The sequence below is a fragment of the Vidua macroura genome, chromosome Z (genome assembly GCF_024509145.1).
Source record: "Vidua macroura isolate BioBank_ID:100142 chromosome Z, ASM2450914v1, whole genome shotgun sequence".
Lineage (NCBI taxonomy): Eukaryota > Metazoa > Chordata > Aves > Passeriformes > Viduidae > Vidua > Vidua macroura.
Genome location: NC_071611.1, coordinates 11,352,649 through 11,376,631, shown reverse-complemented (window position 1 = coordinate 11,376,631; position 23,983 = coordinate 11,352,649). Strand labels below are relative to the sequence as shown.

The 23,983-nt window shown below is 38.2% G+C and overlaps 1 protein-coding gene across 1 annotated transcript in view; it reads left to right on the top strand.

Moving 5' to 3' along the window:
• ERCC6L2 (ERCC excision repair 6 like 2) overlaps window positions 1-2,344 on the top strand; it is a 53,805-nt gene extending 51,461 nt beyond the window's left edge. Inside the window, exon 19 of the mRNA XM_054003575.1 lies at window positions 1,088-2,344. Within this exon, the coding sequence (XP_053859550.1) occupies window positions 1,088-2,021 (934 nt within the window). The 3' untranslated portion in view covers window positions 2,022-2,344. The remainder of the gene's footprint in view (window positions 1-1,087) is intronic.
• Window positions 2,345-23,983: the final 21,639 nt, after the last annotated feature.

The following is a 23,983-nucleotide window of genomic DNA, read 5'->3' as shown; positions in this document are numbered from 1 at the left end:
TTCTGTTTTTCCAAATGATTGCTGTTATGAATATTAATTTCCGTTGTTATGTAGATAGAAGTTCAATGAAAATAGCCCGGTGGTTTGTGGAAATAGAAAGTGGAAAGCTGTAGCTAGCTAAGCAAACCTACAGAACAGGTATTTGGTATATATTTTCAATTTGCCTTGAGACAAGTAAATTACTATGTGAAAGTTGGTATCTAGGTAATGCCTGTAAGCATTCAGAAGCTGTCATATCTGCTAGCTGGCTTCAGTTGTCCATATGTTATTGTTAAAGTGCCAATAATTGTCAGGTTTTTTTTACTATTATAGACACTGAAAATTATAAGTATTTATTTATAAATAAGTGTTTATAATTTTCAGTGGTATAATAGTAGGTAAAGGAGAACCCTTCATTCTGAAAATGTTCAAAATCATAATAAGTTATGAAAAAATTATTGAAGTTTTCAAAGGTAGTGAAGTGACTAAGGCTGTTATTCCAAGATCCTAAAGCCATAGCTAGCAAAAAGCTTAAACAGTTTACTCTTGAGCATTGAGCAGGTTATCTATTAGCACCTGGCATGCAGTTAGACTTTGTAGTACATGTGGATGTGCCACGGAGTGAATTATGTTGATTACGTGCCTCAGTTTGTTGTAACTGTAGGGCAGAGTGGGAAGCTGTCTGCAGTCACCACAGCCAAGTGATTGGAGCTAGCCAGTCAAGTGGTATTTGAAGCAAACAGGGTTAAATCTTACTGCCTTTTGGAGCCCTCATAACAGGAAAGGCGACATATTTCATATCTTTTCTCCAACATGGGATTGTAAAACTACCTTTCCAGCCTTCCAGTAAGGTTCCCTGACCTCAGACTAGGGCTAAGTCAACTAGAGTGATCTACTTTAATTAGAGCTTGGCTTCTTAGCAGAAACAAATATTCCATAATTCACTGGGTAGGATGATGTGGACAGTTTCTCCTGTGCATGCATTTATCAAATTTTTGTTTAGCAAGTCTTCTTTAAAAGGACTTAGAACAACTATTTCCTCCCCATTTTTCCCACCTCCTTGTTAAGGGTGTTAGCATAACACATTTTTCCTTCTTGATAATTACAGGAGACAATTTGAGGAAATGGTATCTCACTTTAATATGGGATCAGTGAAGGACCTTGCAGAACATATTGCAAAAGCTACATCAGAAACCAGGCAGAAGCTGTTGAAGGAATTCTATGTTTCCAAGCATCCAGAGATGGAGTCTTTCTTCTCACTTGAAATACCAGCAGAAGCTTCACGTAACTGTGAGGAAAGAGTACTGGGTACAACACACTCCAGAAAAAGAAAATCCATTGTTAATTTTGGGAGATCTGAGTCTAGACCTTCATCAGCTAAAGGACTACTTCTGAGTGGAACTACAGAAACACAGACCCAGGAGAGCCATAAAAAAGAAACAGAACAGCTTCACAAGGACTCCTACTTGCAAGATATGTTTGTTGATGCAAAATATAAACAATCACCCGCTGTTGCTACTCAACATATCCAAAGAAGAAACAGTCAGGCATTCAAGGATTTTATGGCATCTGGCTCATTAAGCAGTAAATCAGAAATAATTGAGGTGCTGCCTATAAAAAGTTGTGAAGGACAGCAAGAGTCAGGAAAAACACAGCTGCCAAAGGAAAGATCCATGTCTCAGTCGGAAAATGGAGAGAGAAAAGCTCAGAATTGGAAGAAAAATTCTTTTGTGGACTTACTTGGAGATACGTCTATTCTTGATGAAATCTTCAGAAATGATGGAAATGGGTCTACAGGATCACCAAGGAGATTCTCTTCAAGACAAGCAGAAAAATTGAAGGGGAGATCAAAAGATTTCTGGGATATGCTGAATGAACAGAATGAGGACAGCCTCAGAAAGCTCACAGACATAGCAGTCATAGAGAAGCTTTGTGAAAGAGCTCCTCATTCCTCAGTGACAGAAGAGAGAGAAGTGTGTGAAAGTTCTCTTTGGAAAAAAAATGAAACTTTTTTGTGGAAAAAATACAGTGCAGATGATTGAGATGAATCATCCACTGCTAAATATTGTAATGTAGTAAAATAAAAGTTTTCTATGTAACTTGCAGTATAACTATTGTATTTGAACTTTGACAGCATTATGCCACAATATATGGTAATTCCATGAAATTAAAGGTAAAATTATGTATTCATATTTATAGTAATACAGAATTACATTTTACAAGTAATTATTTACTTGTAATTATTTACAAGTGAATATGTATGCATTTACATATGTAGTGTGTAGTACATGCATAGTCATGCATATGTACTATATGTTGTAACCTATGATATATAATGATTTTATATTAAATTTTTTTAGAATTTTCTGAGTGCACTCTACTTTCTTTAATTCTGATTATATTCCTAGGCTCAACAGAAGTACTAAGCAATTTTTTCCCTTTACTTAAATTTGGACTCCAGCAGTCATCTCAACACAATTTAGAAAAAACAGGATTTGACAATGATACTGCATTTATTTTCTGAGGTGCTATAGACTGTAGGACTTCCTGAGACAGGGATGATATCTTTGTGTCTAGTAGCGTTTGATGGATTCCCATCCTCCATGAATTTGCTCAGTCTCTGAAGCTGTGGACCTTTGAAATCTTCATAGTATCCTATAAAAGTGAGTTTCTCAGCTTGGTTGATGTGAAGAACCACCAGGCTTTTTTTATTTGATCTTTCTCAAATTAAAAAACATTAAATTATGTTAGGTGTCAAATTTCATCTCATTACACTTTCATCTCCCTTTTTCTATGGACTTCTGTCATGTTTTTGTCAGAGAATATGCAGCGCAGTAGTGTATGTATCGGAAATAAGCAGTACAGTGTATATGTGATAAGGAATTTCAACATCTTGACAGGTTATTTATTATCTTACATGTGGAATACTGGATGTAATAAAACTTTCCGATGAAAACTATTCTTCACATAGAATACTCAGTAAGATACTCAGTGTCATATCTCATTTACCAAGTAGTCTGTCACATTTTTCAGTGCTACAGGACCACGTGAAGAGTACCTTGTAACACATAACTAGAAGAGACCAGGGTTTCATGTTGCTCTGGAAGCCTTAACCCTAATTTATGATTTTTGTAAGCATTAGTATATGCATTTACATTGAATATACTGTATAAATCGTTTTATGTGAAGGTTAAATTTACAAAATTTTAAAACCCTGGACACTGAACCTGCACAGCAACAGTCTGTGAATGGTAGTAGTTTTTGTAGTTCGGAAGACTACAAATAAGACTGGAAAATAAGCTTATATTTGATCTGGAGCAGCTTCTATTTTAGGTCATGGGAAGCTGTTGTAGACTACACTCTCTGGTAACCATTGTGCACATATTATAATAAGTGGAAATCATCTAAAATACTGATTGTGACCTGACAACTACCTGAACTAGGAGCTGAGTATTTAACATAAATGTTAAGAAATAAAAGCTTTGGGTTTTACAGCTAGCTAACATAACTAAGAGTAGTATGTTCCCTAACTTTTTCTGACTCTGAATATATGCTGTTACCACTTTACCAAATGGTATAATGGTCAGCTTTTAGAACAACTTTTCAAGAAGAAGTATGAACTAAGAAGGTAAAAGAAGAAGCTGTAAGCTCTTTTTCATTGGTACATTGGAATTATGTACAGCTAAAGGAAGTCAGCCTAAGCTAGGTAATATCTACACCCTCACTGATGTTAATAAATACGAGATAAATTAAGGCCTTTTGCTCGTGGCATCAGTATTGATTTTCTTTACAGGTTAGTGTTCTTATGCTTAGACAGGCAAACTGCTTTTTAGGTCAGAAAGAGAAAGTTTGGTGGAATAAAAACTGTGGTCATCAAATACGTTAAAAAAGAGGAAGGGAATAACCCCTTTGTGTGTAGAGCAAAAAGAGGAATTAAGTGGCTTAAATTGCGCCAAAGATAATTGAAGTAATGTCTAGCTTTGGAAAGACAGGTGTCTGCTAAAGAAGGCAGGAGCCTCCCCTGAAATGGAAAAATGTAAACCCCTTCCCTCTGAATTATTATGAAATTGAAATTAAGGGGGGCTCTCAGGCAAAAATATGGGAGTAGGAATAACAGTTCTTTATTAGGGAAGAAAATAAAAAGAAAAACAATGCAGTAAACCAAAACAACACTGACAGAGTCAGAATACAACCTGACACCCTGTTGGACAGGGTGTTGGTAGCAGTCCAGTTGGAATTGTGGCTGCAGTCCTTCTGGAGTGTCAGGTGTGGTTCTGTTGGAGCAGTGATCCTGTAGAAAAAAAGGGTGTAGTCTTCCTCTGAAGAGGCAGTGGAACAGGCAGTTGTTCCTCTGGGAAAATGCAGCACAGAAAAAGCTCTGCTGGTGGGCCAGAATCTCAAGACTATATGCAGGTAGGAATGCTTGGCTCCTCCCGCTGGGTGGAGCATCTCTCAGTGGGATGTTACAGTTCTTATCAGTCACACAGTGACATTCAATGGCCCATTATCAGCAGATGTCTCCCCGGAGGGAGGATTGACTGTGGAAGAGATAAGGAAAAACTGCCCACTTAACACAAGACAACTGCCACACAGATGGCAAATAGAATACATCTTGCTTTTCAATCTGGGACAAGTAAGATAATAGAGAAAGAAACCCTGTAGGGATTCTGTAGGTTGTGTAGTGCCAGTATTTGACAAAATCAAGAATAGGAGAGAAAAGTATCTGCTAAAAGTTGCGTGGATGAAACTGTCCTTGTTTTAGGCCAGAAGGAGGGACTGATAACCTTCACCTGAGGGCCAGAAGGGGCTAGATAACCTTGTTTCATTTCAGCTCATACTGGTGTACTGAAGAAAGGCTTCACCTTAGCGCCATGTTTGTCAGTCATGGTGTGAATCAGTAGGTGCTAGACAGAGCAAAATCTGATTGGGGTAGGTAAGATTTCTATTGATGACCAAGTATGAAGTTGTCATCGTTTTCCTGAATGATCAGGAAATTATGTTTCTCTTACATTTCTTACACCTCTTACAAGGTGATGGTATGCATAAATCAAAACTTCCATACATGTGCATGTTTTATTCACATGTATGCCAAATACTGACAGTGTATTTGTGGAAATCTATTTGTTGTATGCAATTGAATTGAGCTATGGGAACATGTCTTGAGGTAAGATTCATGTCACTCTGTTGCTTCCTGCAAATTTAATGTATTTTACAAGGAAATAGCACCTAAGCCATAAATATTGCAACTTAGTACCCTAGGGATCTATCTGTAAAATATTTTGGTTGTCAAGACATCTGTATAGTTTTAAAAAATGAATCTACACAAATTAAAAAAAGAAGAATTTTACCTGCGTTTGAGGATACAGTCCTGAAAAATTAGAACTGAAAAGATCAATTCTGTCTTCTTAGAAATCTGTGGTTATCACTTTGGCTTTAAAAACAAAAATCATTGTGTGGACTTCACACTTCCATGTACAGGTTCCATGCCGGAAGGCACAGACTACAGGAAAACTCCTAACAAACTCCTGGCATAAGGAAATAGCTTCATGGTAGTTGTTACCTGATCTGAATATAAATCATCCAGGAGATGGGGTGTCATTGCTTTCACGTGGAAATGACTTGGTAGGTTTTATTACTCTTGATTGCAGTTCCCTTGTTTTTTTACTCATTGGTGTTCCTATGGGTCTGGCTGTGGGTCCCTGACCTTGCAGGTGGTACCAGTACTTCCAGTATTGTCTTCAATAGAAATTCTTTGAGTGGAAAAAAAAAAAACAGGTTGCCAGTGAAATAGTATAAAATTTGGCCCTGTCTGTGCTAACAAATGCAGCTATCCAAACAACAACCTTACAAACCTAGTTAAAGACACTGTGTGTTCTGAGTCTGATTTGCAGTGTAGTTTGGATCATAAGTTATTTTGCAAACTAGGACTATACTTAGAACTGCGTTTGGCAGTAGTTTTGTGGTACACAGATTCCGTATTTGATCTGGGGGAGGGAGACTGAATAATTTCAGATAATTAATATATTTGAGAAAGTCAGAGTGTAGATGCAAACATTTGTCAACACATTAAGACAGTTTGAAAGGATACATTTTAGCTTTAGCAGGTCAAGACTTCGAGCATCAGAAGACAGACTGATGACAGTGCCATGGCTTCAGCACAGGGAGTAAAAATCAGCATTATGAAGAGGAAAGGGTGATTGGTAATAACATAATCAGAGTATCACAGGATAATTCAAAGGTGATAATACAGTTACTGTGTAAGAAAAAGATTAAGTTACTGCCTTAGAAAACTGCAGAAGGAGGAGAAGATGTTGTTCTTCCAAAGAAGCATTTAACTGCCTTTGCTGCTACATATTTTTCCATTCCTGCAGTGTCCTGCATATTTTATTCACTGCATACCTTCCAGCTTATGCAACAAATGATGTAATACTGTTACAAATACTCTCTCCTCGTATTTGCACATTCCCCAATTCAGTACATCTTGACTTGGTCCATTCTATAAAAAAAGTAATGGCCACTTAAGTAGATATCATGTCAGAATCTACCTTTCTTATGAGGGTACCTGAAAAGTAGATAATTGGGTAGGGGTGACTAAGGAGATGTAGTTTCTGCTGTTGAAATTGCATGTCTGGATTGCAGATGAGAGAGGTAGGCAGTGATTCAAAGCATTTAAGAGACATGCCTCTATTGTAGATGTCGGTGAACCCAATGGGAAGAATGATGATGTCTAACTCAATTTCAGAAGGCTGAATGATTTCTTTATTATAATTATGTTATAATACATTAATATGCTATATAAAAGAGGATACTAAATACTACATGCTACTTTCTCTAATTATCATATCTCACTAACTCACAACTCGTGACCCTGTTCTCCAGAGCCCAGACACAGGTGGATGCGATTGGCCATCAGGCCCAAACAATCCACCATGGTCCAACCAAGCGCTCACTCTGGGTAAACAATTCTCCAAACACATTCCACAAGAGAAAAACAAGGAGCAGAAATAAAAATTGTTTTCTCTTTCATTTCTCTCTGTGCACCTCAATAAAAAATCCTGAGAGAGAGAGAAATGTGCTTGCCACATGCCTCTTGTCCTGTAGATCATGTGTGGATCATAGCAGTGTCCTTGTGAGTCTGTATCTCAGAAGGACAAGTGTGTGATTCTGACAGCTAATTCTGAAAGAGGAAGAAAGTGCATCTAAATGGATGATTGGAGGGCTTCAGAGTTGCTTGCTTGGCATCCTAACCTTTGTTTGGTTGGCATCAGAAAGCTGAATTTCCTTTTCAAAGACCAAGTGAAGACTGTGCTCTGAAATAAAAGACTTAATTGCGTGATGTATATGCATGATACTTGAGGACAGATTCTCTCAGTTGTTCTCTGAGTTTGCCTGAGCTGAGAGGATGGAATTGAGTGGTCAGAACCTGACGTAGTGTCTGTGTTAACACACAGAATGACTGAATTGAGACTGTACACAAAACTTGCACAAGCTGGACCATAAGCAGCCACACTGCACTAAGCATTGTTTTCTGAAAATATGCAGAGACAGCTTAATTACGTTACAATTTGCATTGGTCTGTTGTAGCATGTCACAATAGCTGAATGTTATTTGTGTATTTAATAGCAGCATTCTCAGTCCCTAACACTGTACCTGGTGAAGACAATGACCTATCAGTGGGGATAGCTGGGATGCTGAACACATATCAGCTAACCTCAGAGTGAATTTGTTTTTTCTTCAACAGAACTGTTTATACGAGAAGGGATTTATTCCCCTTTGTTTGTATTGAATTGATTCCATCATGGGAATGCTCATGTAAACATGATCTACTGTATCATCCTGAAAATCATTCTATGCTACTTGCTTTAAAAACGAATACCATATGTTTATTTATATTGTTTGAGGTAAGTGCTCACAACTGTCATCAGCACTTGCCTCTCCATGATTCAGACTATGATGGAACTTCTGTGACAGTTTCTGCTTGTTCTGGTTTATAACTGCGGCAAGGAAAACATTCATACTGTGGTCTGATTGGAAATGTAATTTAATTGCCTCTGAGAAAGCTGTTTTCTTAAAAGGTCTCTTTTGTGCTTTTGTCTCTTCACCTCCACAGCAGACTCAGAAATTAGCTTGGCTTTGTCCCTCGATATATGTGTACTGAAATAGCATAACTAGAGGCATTTATGCTCATCTTGCCTCTCTACCTTCTCTGTTTTGTAGTTGTGATTATATATATTTCTGTAATTACAATACGCTAATTCTAATTTAAAAGTCTCATACTTGGATGGAGTATTGAGGAATATCTCTTCATTAGTAAAATATTGAGGTTCTGTTCTGCTTCTGATGCATCACTCTGCACTATTTAGAAAAAACAGAGCCTTTGTTCCTTGTAATGGACATTTCCCTAATCATTAGAGGTAGATAGTATATATTTTATAGATATGTACTTATTTAGGTAGTCTTTATATTATATACTATATATACCTATGTATATATAAATTAGAATTATACTATATAATTAACTTCTAGCATACAGTACAAGAAATTATGATTATTAAATAAGGCAGAAGAAATATTAGGTATTTTATCTTAATATTTGACATACTGCTGTTTGAACCTTGGGAATAATTTAGTGGTTTAGAATTTTGTGGTTCTATCAAATTATAACTGGGTAATTTGCGATTTGATAATCTTCTATGTCAAACCTTAGGCAGATGAGAAACCAATGAAAAACTGTAACATTAGAAATATCTGAATTCAATGCCATTCATCTCCCTGATTCTTTGTAAACTATACAGAAGAGAATGTGCAGTCTCTTACTTAGTGCAGTTTCCTAGACTGTGCAGTCTAGGAAAATGTGCTTGGACTAAACTGGTATTTCTTTTGAAACATTTCTGAATAGATTAAGGAATTCTCTTTGTAAATTCCATTTCACTAAATGAAATAGGAGCAGTAGGAAACCATTTAAAAGTGAAGGTTGTACTTACTATTGCTTGTGTAATGAAAAACTTAAAATAGAAATTTAATATTTAATAATTAAATAATCCTCTTTAGTAATGAGAAAAGCTGTTTAAAGTGGTGGGAGTTTTTAAAATGTTTTCGTTTACTCTTTGGTTCAAGTATTCTATGCATTAATGTTCATGAATGCCAGTGAAAGGAATAACCTGACTAGTGACTGAAAAAGCCAAAGACATGGAACTTGTTTGCATCTGGAGACCCTGATGTGCAGTGTCAAAACTGCCACCCTTACCCTAATAAAGGTAAAGGTTTAGGTAAAGGTAAAGGTTTTTGGAGAGTTTGCTCTGCATGGTTAGGTATTTAGGTTGTGATGATAGGTTGAGCGTGGTTACAATTTTTCATCTCATACATGAAGTCTTTGCTTCTACTATGAGAAGAGACATTTGTAACCTAGTAGTCTTGAGGATGATGTATCTGAAAATAAAAAATCATAGTAAGAAAATAATTTAGGAAATTTTGGGGAGTTTAAAAATAGAATAAGACACTTTTATTTTACTTACCTCACCATAAAAATCTCAGCATCTTAGAAGATACTGTATTTAAGAGTGAGCAATAAAACCTTCTGTAATTGAATTGCTATACTTTAAGCATGTCACTTTTTAAGCAAAAGTTTATGTTTTGTTGTTTTATTCCTTCAGGGATGAGAAGTGGGTATTCAGCCTCTGGGAAGCCTCAGTGAAACTGTTTTTCCTGGCAGCAGAGAATTTAATTTTTAACCTTGCAGGATTACAGCATAACAGATTGGAAATCTATGATCTGTGTTTGGCTTTATCTTTTGGTTTTCAGGCAGCGAACTGGGAACTAACTAGAAGAGATTATAATTACACACTAGCTTGGTTTGGATGCATTGAGATGGTAGCCCACAGTGCAGCTGTGCTTCACAGCTGCAGAGACTGCAGCTGATCTGTGGTGCAACCTGGGATTTCTTCATCCTTGGCTTTGTGCTCAGACAGAGGGGAAAAACTATAAATCTTAAAGGGAAAGAAATAAAGGGATCTCTTTAGAAATGTGGTGATCTGCAGAGAGGGAGGGTGATGTCTCTAGGAAAAGTTAGTATTGCTAAGCATACAGTAGAAGACAGGATGCATGAGAGGTTGTCATGTTATAGTTTTCTAGCTTCTGAGTCTTTTTATAACTTTATTATTTCTCGTGCAGTTCTGAAAAGTTGATTTTTGAAAACTTAAAAACCAAACCATAAAGAGAAGGGTATTCCTTTATTCAGAAGTGACTGATTCCCGTGTGAATCATTATGGAAATTTGGAATCACAATTCCAATAACTTGACCTATTGGAGTTGCTAATAGCACTGGATTGCAGTCTCTTTTGTAGACTAGCCATTTAGGGGAAGAAAGAATGTAATTGTTAGTAGATGTCCCAGAAACTGGTTGAAAACAAAAGAGTGCAGGTGTCTGTGAAATCTTGGTTCTATTCTGCAGTTTGGAGACGGTGTTTGTGTATTTAACACAGTTGAACATTTATGCCCTGCCTAGGTTTCATCTATCTCTTGAAGTCTGCTCTGCTTTCTATTTCTTTCTTGTTAGCCCAAGCTCTTCGGCTTGTTTCCAAGCTAATGAGTTTCCTCAGTGTCCTGCATGGGCACCATCAATGAGTATTGATGGAACAACAGGCAGGATTTCTCAGCTCTCAGTTCTGGTGCCACAGCAGCTTCTGGGGGCCAGTACTATAAATTGCATGAAAAGACCCAAAATGCTCTATAAATTCTTTTGTAATTGTGGAGTCACTCAGTTCATCTGTGGGAAGGACATGCATTTAGTCTGGTGATGGAGGAAGTGTATGAGGCAAAGTAGAAATCTGAACCGTAACAGAAAGTGTTATGCAAACTTCATTGGTGGAAGTATCGCCCATGTGTATGATATGAGTATAGATGTGCATTTGTATGCATAAACAGATAGTATCAATGGCTCAGTTGTGTGATGGTATTACTGATCAGGTACAAGGCAATGGAAAAGGTACAGGAGTCAGTCTGTAAGCACCTATTCTTGTCCTATTTAAGCTTTGTGGGGGCAGTTCAACAGTGGTGCTACAATTGTTATGCAGGAGAACTCCTTACCTGTTGAAGACAATAAAGCTACTTCTTTTAGTCTAGCATAAAGTAAATATTTAAGGAGAGGTGAGCAGGAGTCCGCCTGCTGTCTCATTGTTTAAGTGTATTCATTTGGTGTATGGCTGTGAAGAATTAAGCTTAGGAGGGGATATTGAATCTGTGGAAAAGTTTGCTATTTGCCTCTTCTGTGTGTAGTTTGTTCCCAATAGCCATACAGTATAGTTCCTCTGCTTAGGAGAGGAAAGAGCAATAAACTTATCTTCCTGGCTTACTTCTTTTTATAATTTTAATGGAAAATAATATTTAAAACATTCAGTGATTTTAGCTTAACTAAACAAGTAGTGACAGAACCAGCATTAGTCTCTAGGAAAATTGTGGGAAGGACTTCTCATCTCCCTATGCAGTAAAAATAGCTTTAATATGTTTGCATCAGCAGTTTCTCCTCTTGAAAGTATTTAGATGGCACAGGCTTTTTGCTATTTCTCTTCGGCATGGTATGCACATATTGTAGTAATCCATTTTTTTCATCATTGCGTTACTAATAATGAGCAACCTAAGCTCTGAAAACCTCCCTCTGCTCTTAGCTGTAAAAGAATGCTTAAAGGATTTAAGGATGTCAGTCATCATCTGGTTTTTTAGCAGGGGTGTGTGTATGTGTGCACAGGGACGAGGGGAAGAGAGCCCAAGCCGGAGTTCAGAAATTACACTGTGTGTGTGGTCTGAGGTTATTTCTCATTTCATGAAATGCACGCTTCATTCTTGGCTCCGTCAAACTTGCACGTCACTGAATAAGTCCCTTATCCAGTTTCCAAAACACTGAAGAGATTTGAAAGGGCTCTGTGGGTGGACTGCTACTATCAGCAAAAGCAAATAAGCTAGCCTATTTAGTTAAGCATTTTTTAATACTTAAGCAGAATAACCGATAGCAACACTTGAACAGTTGTGGCCAGCCAAGGGAAGAGAAGGAAGGGAAAAAAACACACAAGTTTAAGCAGTCATACATTAATTAATATTAAAGGCTGCATTATATTTCCTGGTGTGTGAAGGTGCTGTCTGATCAGTCCAGGAAGAACACTAGGGAATGATTAAATTAACTGCCTGTGCCTCTAACAGTCCCCTGTGGTCTGCTGGTCCCAGTTTATTCAGCATTTCACCTTCCTTTAATCAAAAGCAGTGTAAAATTATTATTGTAAGCCCTTAAAGATCAATCTAAAGAACCCTTGTATCAAGCTGGTTTGCTGTCCAAAATATGTAAATGGCTCTGCCCTGGAATACTACAAATGTCCAGCAAAAAGCGTTATTATAGCAAATTTTAGCTCTGTAATCAATCTCAGTATCCAAAATAAATGATAGTTCATTTCAAGGCAGAAAGAAAATACAACAAACAAACAAAATATTATTATTCATTTAATTTGAAATTGTTTGGCCAGAACATGGTTGAGTACTCCAAATCCTGTTTTCAATCTAGTATTCAGTGATCAGAATATCTCTATCTTGATACGTTGACTCTAAACGAGCAGTGTTGCCAGATCCATGTATTTAAAGATCAACTTCATTATAGCTCTGAACTAAATCAAAACAAAAGAATCTCATTTAAAGTGAATCTTAGACAGAAATCTTGTATCCTGAGAGATCAGGATCTGTGAAAGCCTAGGCAGGACAAAATGTGATAGCATAATTTGATGAAAGCATCCTGTGACAGACATGCAACAATGGTCTCCTTGCCCTGGGTAGCACGACCTGGGTCCGCACCTCTCAGAGGTCGAGCAGAGTGCATGGCTAGAGGCTTTTGCCCCAGGAGTGAGGTTTCTGCTTCCTTGTGGCATAAGAGAGAAAATCATCAGGCTGTAGATAGGGGGGTTTGCTGAAACCTTTGCAACCCAGAATGCAACTTCAAATACTTCTCACCTTCCAGTACCAATGTTAAATTAGGTGCCAAAGGTCTCATGCTCTGAATAAACAGTAGAGAAACGAATGTTGCCAAGAGGCTGTTGAATCGTAGTGAAGAGTCAAGAGGTAATAGATGGTTTTATTTCCTTTGTGACATTAGCAACTCTTACTTGCTTAGCGTGGGCCAAAGACAGATGAAATGCCAAGCCATGTTGCATGTTGTCTTTCCAGGATACATGGATCCAGAAAGAACTGGTGACTGTGTAGCTCTTGTCTGTGTTCACAGGCTACTGCCACAGGTTGTCTCCATCACATCTTCTGTGTGGGAAAGAGAGGGCAGGCTTACCTTTCCCTTTGATGGCATATCTGCATCTGCATCGTTTCCCTCTCCCCACAGGGAAAGTGAAGCACAAAACAGGCAAACTGCACGTGCAAAAACTCTTGTGGTGGACCCAGGTTGACATAGACCTTAGCTGTGAAACTGTTCTTCCTTTCTTAGATTGTGTAATGTGTGATCTGCCTGCAGGAGATTTCCTGCTGTGCTGCTTGACAGATCTGATGAACAGTAGGCACTGGAGGGAGTTGTGGCATGATGGCATTCAAGGATGAATGGCATGAAAATCCTAAAGCATGTGCAGTTACTCTCTGGACAGATTAGATAATATAGACCCTGAAAAGAAATTTTTTAGGGCATCCATAATGAAATTTAAGGATAAACAAATCTGAACAGTGAAACAAGTTAGCTGATAGGGAAAGGTGGCATTTGAAGAAATTTTTAGGGTGTACTAGGGACCTATCGTAAAAGATTCAGAGAGGCTTGAATAATAAAATACTAATTCACTGCAAGTCATTTTATGTTTTCCCTGCACTTGAATGACAGCAATTTTGCTGAATATTTTCACATTTTCACCAGCCCCAGAGCTGAAAATTGTTGTATTGTTATTTATTTAGTCTGACTTGTTCTGGACAAGGTGTTAGTCTTTCATTCCTTTGTGCTTAAAGCACACCAGTGTGTCCAGCTGCTGAATACAGGGCTTTTCTCAGCAGTTGTCTGCATTAACATCTGGCTACTAAGACCAAGCTATGCTGCCAGACTTCAACAACACTGTCCAGACAAGGCCTTCCCAGAGTTGGATGAACCTAGGAAATAAACCCACCAAACCCAAAACCAGCTTAGAGAAATCAATGCCAGTTTCAAATACCACACTTTAAAGAGCTTCTGCTTGTGAAGCTAGCAATCAGAAAACCTCTCTCTGTCTGGAAAAAGGCTCTGAATCAACCCCTATTATAGGACCTGATGCTGAGTTCTTGGTGGTAAATGACCACATTACTCTTTGGGGCCTGTGGGTGTCAAAGAAAAGATGCATGTGAGAAAAGTCGCCAGCTGAAATCATGGATATGTTTTGAACACTGGAGGTAGTTTAGTAGCCTGAGCCTGTTTCTGATTAAAATAAGAGTCCTTCAGATGAATGGAATGTAAACCACATACCAATTATTGGAATCCCATAAAGGAAACTCCCTTTTCCGTCTGTCTATTCATCCATCCGCCCACCCACAAAAGTACAGTGTCTCAAAAATATCCCTCAACAGAAATGATGGAAAAATTCAGTGCTTGTTTCCTTACCTCCCAGGTGCTGGATGACAACTAAAGAGATGAAATTGCAGTAAAGCCACTTAAACAGTTACCAAAGAAATGGACCTGCTAATTAAAAGGATAGTATTTCCTGGCACAGGAGAAAACACACAAAGTCAAATCTTGAGGCTTTCCTCAAGCCAGTTTCTGTGGGAATGAGACTGTGTGAGGGCTGCAGGAACAAGTCTTAGAGTGAGACCCATTCTAAGTGAAAGTATTAGATCAGTGCACTCATTAGAACAAAGTACTAAGGCATGCATATACCTGTTTCATTTGGCAAATCTCTCACTCCTTTGTGTTGCTATTGCACTTTTCATTGACGCTTTTCCATGTAATTGATTGCAGTAATTAATGTTCCCATTGCTTACTTCTTTGAGATGGAAGGCATTTCTCCCAGGTCAGTTTTGCATTTTAAGTGTTACCGTATCTGTTTGACAGATGGTAAATCTAAGACAGAAAGTTCAGAAACAGCAAATCAGTGCTGGAGTATGTTAGAGTCCCATTCCTGTCTGTGACCACAATAAACACTGCTTCTCCTAAGTATGCTCTAATCTCAAACACACTGCTTAAATGAGATCTTCCCTATATGAGTCAAGGCAATACATCTGTTTTCATGAGCACTCTCTAACATCCCTGACACCACACTGAGGAATCTAGATCTGTGGAAGAGGTAATGTTATGAAATGCTTTTTTACATTGCTTCTGTAATTGCAAGACAGTTCAGTCTCATTGCAAAAAGCAGCCCTTGGACAGCTGTAAGAAGTTTTAGATGTTAATAGTCTGGCCAAGATTTGGGTCTACAGTAGTATTATGGCCTAGTTCATGGTAATTGGTTTTTGATACTCTGCTGGCCTCTAGAGGGATAATTTATACAGGCTGAAGCAGTAACCAAGGGATTTTAAGCAATATTGCTTGCTATTCAATCTTCTTGCCAGGTAGTTCTTTCCTATTTGGCAAGGCCTTTAAGTGATGAGGCTTTGTAGCTCTTTGGAAACACTTTCTGTTTTAACCTCCATGATTTTCCTTCTCTCTGGGAAATACATGTAAGGTATGTTTCTTCTGCTTGAATAAATAAGGGTAGAAGATCCTGTAATAAACACCAGTCAAACACTGAAGTGAGAAGCTCTGAGGAAAATGTGCCAAAGGCAAGTGAGAGAGAAAAATGCAGAAAAGCCAAGACAGCATTTTGTGCATAACATCCATAATTTAAAATCTCTTAAATGCTAAGAATTCTTCTCATGAATCCTGTCATGTTTACTGAAATAATGACTGCATTGTAAAAAAAAAATAAGATCATGACTTTGAAATTCCCAAAAGCCAGTATGTCTTCCTTGGCTTTTTCTGCTTTCTTCTTCACACACTGTAAGGATTTTCTGTATTCTCCAACTCACTGCCAGACTATATCTTCATGTTTTTCAGGATATGTGTATTAAATCTGAAAAAAACAGTGAACAGAAAAGGTGACAATTTACTGCAGAGGGCAGATAACGGTCTGTAAGCAGTAAGTGCTTTCAGGAAATATTGTTAACATCAGGTACATATATTCTTAATGCTTAAAGTGTACCTCTCTGTAACTTCAGATGATAATAGGCATCTTGGTGTATCTATGTGAAGGCCTGAGTTACTGATTCAAAGTCATATGTACCCTTTATCCAACAGCATACATCCTTCAGATCCTCAGCTCTGTCCTGGCCCTTTGCCTCTATGCGCTATGGCCAATCTCACCCAGCTGAAGTGTTTCTTGTCTCCTCAGGATGTTCCCATTATCAGCTTATTGGCAGTTGTCCATTTGGAGTGAGGTTGGTTTGCCGGACTCCAATGCAAAGTAATTTCTAACTCATCTGTGCCTAGTGATATTATAATTGAGGGATATGTTTCTATTAACTTCTTTTCTCTTCGAGGTGACTTGGAAATTTTCAGTGTAGGGAGGAACATTGTCTAGAGATCATCCTGATGTCAAATGCTATTTTAATAATGTTGACCAGTTTCCCTCACAAAGTCCTTTGCACTGTTAAAACATGTATGGCAAATATTACTGGCAGCAAAATGGCTTTTGTGGCCTTGCTCTGGTAGGCTACATATCTGTCATGGGATTTACTTCTTGCCGTATTCTAATAAAATACTGAAGGAAGCAAAATGCTGTAATTTACAACAAAACTAATTTTGCCTTCCTGTCTTGTGTGGAAAAACAAAAGATTCTACACTGGTGTACCTGTCTCCTCTAGAAATATTTCCTCTAATTCCTTCCCTGTGTTGTTGCTCTACAGCTATGTCATCAAAGTTCAACAAACTGAGTTACTTATCAAAATTTACATACACTCTTCAATGTATACAGGAAGCTAATATGTCGAAAGAATACAGTGTACTGGATTGAGAAGTAAATGTTTGGTGGAAAGTTGGAAAATTATCTAAGTACTGATGGTTGCTGTGTGCCACTTGAACTTGAGAAGCCAGTTGAGACTAGTTAGTCATTATAAATCTGATCTTCATATGGCTTTGTATTAAGAACTACTGTCAAAGTTTGTGATGAATCTGTGTAGTTCGCATGTGCTATTATTAAAATTGTGTTTCCAAATGAGAACAAATGAAACAAAGGAAATTCTGGCTGTTTGATCCAATTAAGAATGCCAAGACCTGTGTAGAGCTGCAGAGTCTCAATGTTGTTTTGCAGCCTTGGTTGGTGTGTGGTATATGAAAAGAGGCAACCATAAAACAGTGATTGGCTGATGTGCCCCTTAAATGTGTACTAGAAATAACTGGATTAGTGGTGATGGTAACCACAGGCAGGCAACTGCAACAGCAGCATATCATCTATGCAGCAAATAACTGGGGTCAAAGAGAAAGCACAAGGACTACATTCAGAAACTCTGTAGTTTGCTGTGGGAAACAGCCTCAAATGCAAATGCTTATTGGTTTGAACAAACAGTTCCTTGAAGGAACTGCTGGAAATTTAAACATAATAAAAAAAATACAGGTTTGTGTGAGCCTTTCAGATATAAAATGCCAGGGTGTTCTGGATTCATCACAGTACAGATAATGGCACAGAACTGGCTGAAAATGTTGCAATTCTGCAGCTGCTGTGTGACATAACAATAATCAGCATGTTAAATGAGATTTAAAACAGACCTTGATATAACCTCCATGCTTCCTCCAGCTTCACAGCAAGACTGTGAAGGATGACCTAGAGGGATGAATATGCAAAAAAATCTAGATGCTATGAGCAACTTAAACAGAAGAAATCCCTCACTTTCTCTTGGGTGTTATTACAGTGAAGCTCTCATGTAGTTGTAAAAAGCTGACACTAAAAGTCTGTCTTGTGAAGTACAGGAGTGTTGAGTTCTTTGGCAGAGAACAGAAAAAGAATATTCATTTGATATGCAGAAGTGCAGAATATCCAGGCAGCTTACAACGAAACATATATTATGTGCTGAATCTTACTAGCTTCCCTCACTCAAGCTTTGGTCTGAATTTGAGCTCATGAATTTGGAGGCTGTAGCAGGCATGTAGTATTAGTGAATATGGCCAAAGTGCATGAGGACACAGAAAGAAGGAGGGGGGAAAAATAATTCCTGCCTAAATAAAAATGGAGCTTCCGTTTCATTTGTGTCAGTGTTGGATCAAAACTTCTGTGAAGTCTGAGAAGCCCATTGTAGGTTTATCCACATGGATTAAGTTCATACCATGGACAGGAAGGTCCTTCCCCTCCTTTCATTTCAGTCTTCCACATCAGCAAAATGTCACAGTGCTTGACAGAGGAACTTAGCAGTTATTAAGGGTTGCTGGGTAGGAAATTATTTTCTTGATTTGCAAATAACCAATTTCTAAATCTTGCTCTAGAAGTACATGTGAAGGTCTTATGAGAATGACAGAAAAATGTGATCATTTATGGTACCAGCCATTAGGATAGTCATTTCAAGCTATCAGTCAAGTTACAAGTGTTGGTTGTGTGCCAGTGGAAGAAGGAAGTAGCAGTGGTGACAAGGAGCTGGCAACAGTTCTTTTGTGTCATATTCTGATATGATGGGGTGAGATCTAATACAGTCCCACAATGTCTAAACAGTTATGGCAAAAGGATTGACTCATATACTGGAATGACTGCTCATAGGATTCTTTTGTTGAAAGCAAGTTAGAGTAGTTAATTTGTTTTTTCAGGTGGTTGTTGCCATGAATTGTGGGTCTTCTTATGCTTCAAGTAACATCAGGTTCTTGGGAAGCTGCTGAATCAGAACTGTCTGAAAGATGTAACCAGATACTTATGTGCAACTAGGAGGGAAAATACCCCTGTAACTTTTTTGTATCTTCTTATAGATTCGTAAGAATTTAAAACCAGAAGGACCATTAATTTCTTTCACAACCATTGAATTCCATTTGCTCTTAATTTGGTCATAAAGCATACTACATTACAGGTATGTTAAACAATCTTCATTGTGCTTTATACAGAGTATAAATATATATTCTGTATGAAGGTCAGCCAGAGCAAAATGTGCATAAATAGCCTTCATTATAATCAGCAAATCTTAGTATTTGAAAGCCAACCAATATTTTGACGTTACTTTGCTGAATCAAGAACACAAGATATGTGTAGAGCCATCAGTAATTTTTATTCATCAGTCTACAGTGTCAAAACCAAAAAAAATGGACTTCCAGTAAACCGGCAAACTTTTAGTTGTTTTGTTTTTGGAAGACAGGAGGACAGGAATCCATGATGGCTTTGTATTTTCCAGACTCTGTACCACTGTCTTGCTTGGGCTTGAAATTGCCAAATAGCATTTCCAATGGGAACTCTAACACAGAGCCCACCTTTCATGACTGGATACTTTTTCCTCAGTGAGATTTTAGAATTTTTTCAAGAAAGGGAAAAAACTTGTTGGAATATTAGGAGAAAACTGCTACTTTCAGATTGCATTGGAGACTTTTTCTAGCAACCATCTGAGTGGGCCAGTTCAACACACTGAATGCAATGCACAAGGGGCTGGAGTCATTAATGGAAGACTTTGTTATCTGGAGGGTTTTTTTTAGCCCTTTGAGGAAACTGGAAGACATTTTCTGACTCAGGGACAGTCAGATTATAAAATTCTGTCACTGACAACTGAATTCTCTCTCTCTTAACACCTTTTATGTGTATCATACTGTCAAGAATTTAGCAGCTTATTGCTTTCTGCAGAACTGCAGAGCACTCACAAGAGCTATGAAAGTCGATGGAAGGGTCATCTGGAAAATGTAAAATTCCTACTAATTCCAAAAAATTGAAAAAAAAAAAAAATCTAGGAACCTCACTTTACACACCCACTTTAGACCCTGATCCTCTTGGTCATTAATCTGCTGTGCTTCAATTTCCATGTCTTATAGTAGTCCCTCACTTCATAGGTTTGGTATAAATGCAGTCTGTGAGGCACTCAAGTATTATAATGAGAAGAAAAACAGAGAGACATGCAAGAAACTCAGGGCTTATGTCTTCAAAGTTGTCTCTGAATCATGCAGAAGACACATGCTGAACACTGGGAATGGGGCACAGTGATGACTAGTAGCTTTGCCATATCCTAAGGCACATACACAAGTGACCCCACTGGTATTCTTCATTTTAAAGAATTGAAACTGTGACTTCATTGTGGATTTTTAGCCCCATATGTGCGCACCACACACACAGAATTATGCATCCCTAATAGCTTTTCTTTTCATCATCCTTGTAATCCTAACTCTAATCTCATTTATTTTAATCCTAAAATATTCGTTATATTTCTATACTTCTCTTTTACTAGAAAACTGCTTGCGGTTTTTTTACATCATGACATCTTTTATGTCCAGATCAGAAGAACAAGTATTTCTTTGTCCACAACATACCCACCCTCCCAAATCGAAAAGAAAATCTAGGTCTTTGCATCCCGTAGTATTGTCCTGTCCTTACCTGCTCTGGTTCTCACTTCTGTGAGTGGTCTTTTATGGAAAAAGGCTTTTCACCCAGAGGGTGGTTGGATGTTGGGGAAGATGAAATAACAAAGTCCTATAAATATGATGGCCTGGCAAAAGAGTCAGAAAATACAGATATTGAGATGAGAACAAGATTTGAAATACCAAACCTTAATTGCTAGGCATCTCAAAAACAATAATGCAGCCAAGCTGAAAGCAATCCCCCCTTCTGATAGATCCAAAGGTCAAATGGAATGTCCTGTCTCACCCCCCAATGTATGGTTCATCCCACACCTGTAACCCTCCCCTGAAGTATCAGGTGTCTGTAACCCCATTGGCCCAAGTCCTGTCCCAGCCCACCCTGAAGCCCCCTGATAAGGTGTGGCCGAGGGACTGGATGCTTTCTTGGACCTTCCTCTTGGGACGCTCACCTGGGACCCTCTCTCTCTCTCTCTCTCTCCCCGCTCTCCCTGGGCCTGCCACGAGTTGCGGCTGGCAACTTCAAGCAGGGCCCTTCACCCCTTCTAATAAACCACATGTTCTAAAGACCTGACTTCAGAGATCCTTCATCACCACCCATCCAAACTGTCCAGGAGCCCAGCAGTCCCCGCAGTTGGGCTCTGGAACAGGCTCCCCAGAGAAGTGAGGTCACCAGCCTGACAGAGCTCAAGAAGAGTTTGGACAATACTGTCATGCCCATGGTGTACCCTTGGGGATGGTGCTGTGCAGGGCCAGGAGTTGAACTCAATGATCCTTGTGGGTCCCTTCCAACACAGCTTATTCTATGACTCTGTAATCCAGCTGACAATTATTTGTCATCTGCTTTGGTTCCACTTCCTTACTCCCTGCACTATCCTTTCTGAGGATGTCCTGCCTAGTGTTTCAGTGAAGGGATTTCTCTGATAATATTAGTATTCACAAAAATTGCCTCATACAAAGCACAGGACAGTACATTATTTTCCCAGTCCAGTGTGACTTGCATTCTCATTTTTTTCATGTAGGTGGTACTTAAATTTGCCTTGCGTCTCACTTTAGGTCTATCAAATACTAGATGTCTTTGTCTTCTACCAGTAAAGGAAACCTCATAAAATTTTAATGGCTATCTTTCAGTATATTTCTTACTTCAAAGATACCATTATGACCTTATTAGAATTTCCTTTCTTGAAGATGTATCTACCAAAAATTTCATTACATATAATCATCATGGCAAAAAATAAGCTGTCTAGATACAGTATACATTTACAGTAACTGTAGGGACATGGCTGAAAGATCACACTTACCCATGTAAGCCTCAGGGTGTGAGATCCTCTTCCAAATGTCTCTCCATAAAACAAAGGAATTTTGTAGTGTGCTGCTTTCACAGCCCAAGTCATTAGGACATTTCTCATTGATTACATAGAAAATAGATTAATTTGTAAGGAAGCCAACAAATATTTAACTCATGCATGTGCTATATTTGACATTCATGTACATTTTGTACCTGTTCTTTATCTAGTTAATAGAAACCAAATATGGTATCCTTGGGTGAAACATTAGACCAGGGCATTGCTGGGCTTTTCAGGATTTGCAGCTTCCAGATGTTTTTACACAACTGTTTGAAACTGAGATGTTGAGTGTATGGCTTTCATTTTGTTTTTCTACATTAAGCTCTATTGCTCCTTTGTCTCCCTTCCTTTGTGTGGTATTTGAGATGGTTTAAGGTAAGGGTGTACATTGGCAATCCATTTTTATTGGGGCTCTGGATCCAATCAGTGCTGCTAGTCATTGAATGAACTTCTCCATCTACTAGTTTTTTATAAGCTTCTTTACACTGAGTAGTTGTGTCTTTTTTTGACAAAAATATTTGACACTTGCTAGATTGAATGAAACAGAAGTTTTCAAATTAATTTGTGAACTCTGCTAATAAAAAAAAGTAATGTGAAAAAAGAAATCACTGCTTTGAAAAGACCTCTATGTTGTTTCTTGTAAAAAAGCCTTCAGATGTTCTTTAGTACAAACTGTATTTATTTTTATTACTCTTCCTAATATCTAATAATGAAACCTTGTATTTATGTGCCTCATCTTCAAAGTGCTCAGAAAACATTTGTTATCTGAGCATCTGCAGGATGGGCTGTCCATCTGCTACACAAAGTAATCTTAAATGAGCGCAGCACAACTTTACCACGTGCCAGATTTTGGGAGGATGATTTTTCTTCAACTTTATCTACCATTTGCCCAAAGGTTTACAGTATATTTTAGACATTCTTGGTTGTAGATTCAAAGATGCTATAGCAAAATAATACATCTCTCTATGACACAAAAATTGAATTTGTTTCTTTTGCGTCTGGAGTTTTCTAATATGTCCTACTTGGTTGCCTTAATCTCAGAATCCTGTGAAATTCTAATGCAACACAAATATGTTCCATTTCATCTGAGTTTATTTACCATGTTCTTCCTTCACTATGACAAATTTGTATTTTTACTGTTGTTTTAATTTTCCATCACACTCCAGTTACAAGAATTTAATGTGTTTCCTGTTGTGTGACCTGGTCAAATTCACGTCTTCTACAAGAATCAGACTTTGCCTATATGGTGTTGAAGGAGAGTTTCAAAGAAGGTAAGTGAGCACAACTGACTGACTTTGTTCTAAAGTGCTCCCTCCCTGGACCAAGACTTCAGTGCCTAGAGCTGTGGTGGAAATGTTTAGTAGCTAACAGGGCTACTCCCTGCTACCATTGTGATTAGCCTGTGATTATCACCTCCCAAACCCAGAGACAGAATGGTAACAGAGTTCTCCTTGATTCCCGGCCAACAGAGCTGGCTATAACCTAGCAGTGACTTCGGGTGATTTTCTGTGATTTGCACTAATAGGAGAGTATTGTCAGGAAGCAAAGCAACTCACAAAGTCTATAGCCTTTACAGCTGTACAGCATCTCCCACGGATGCCTGTACAGCAGTGGAGCTCAGGAGTAGCCTTCTGTATCAATGAGATCACACTTCTAAAAAAAAAGAATTAATTGAACTGGTAATCGAGTGAACACTTGCTCTTGGACTTTGTATTCATTTGGATCTCACATTAATCTTATATGGGTGTGAGTCTAGTTTTTTCAGTGAAACTAACAGAGAAAAAAAGCCTCCAAAACTTCAATTTTACACAGACTTTTCAAAAAAAGAATGTAATAATTCATCAAACTGAAATTTTCAGCTGAACTTTCATCTTCTGTTCCCAAACAGTCATTTAGGGCCTGTTTGCCCTGCTTGAACCTATTTCATTTTTCTTCTTTCACTTCAATACTTTGGTAGTTGAGATTGGGAAATGGCAGATGAATGTGTTTTATGGGAAAGTTTAAAGGAAGGAGTTCATGTGCAGCATGTTATCAATCATGTCCTGTAAATATGATTACAGCATTTACACTGCTTCACATCAAAAGCCAAATGTTTTGTGATGTCTCCACCATCGTAAACTCGAAGGAAACTTTTTTAAATTGTAGTGATCCCTCTCTGAAACTGGATGCC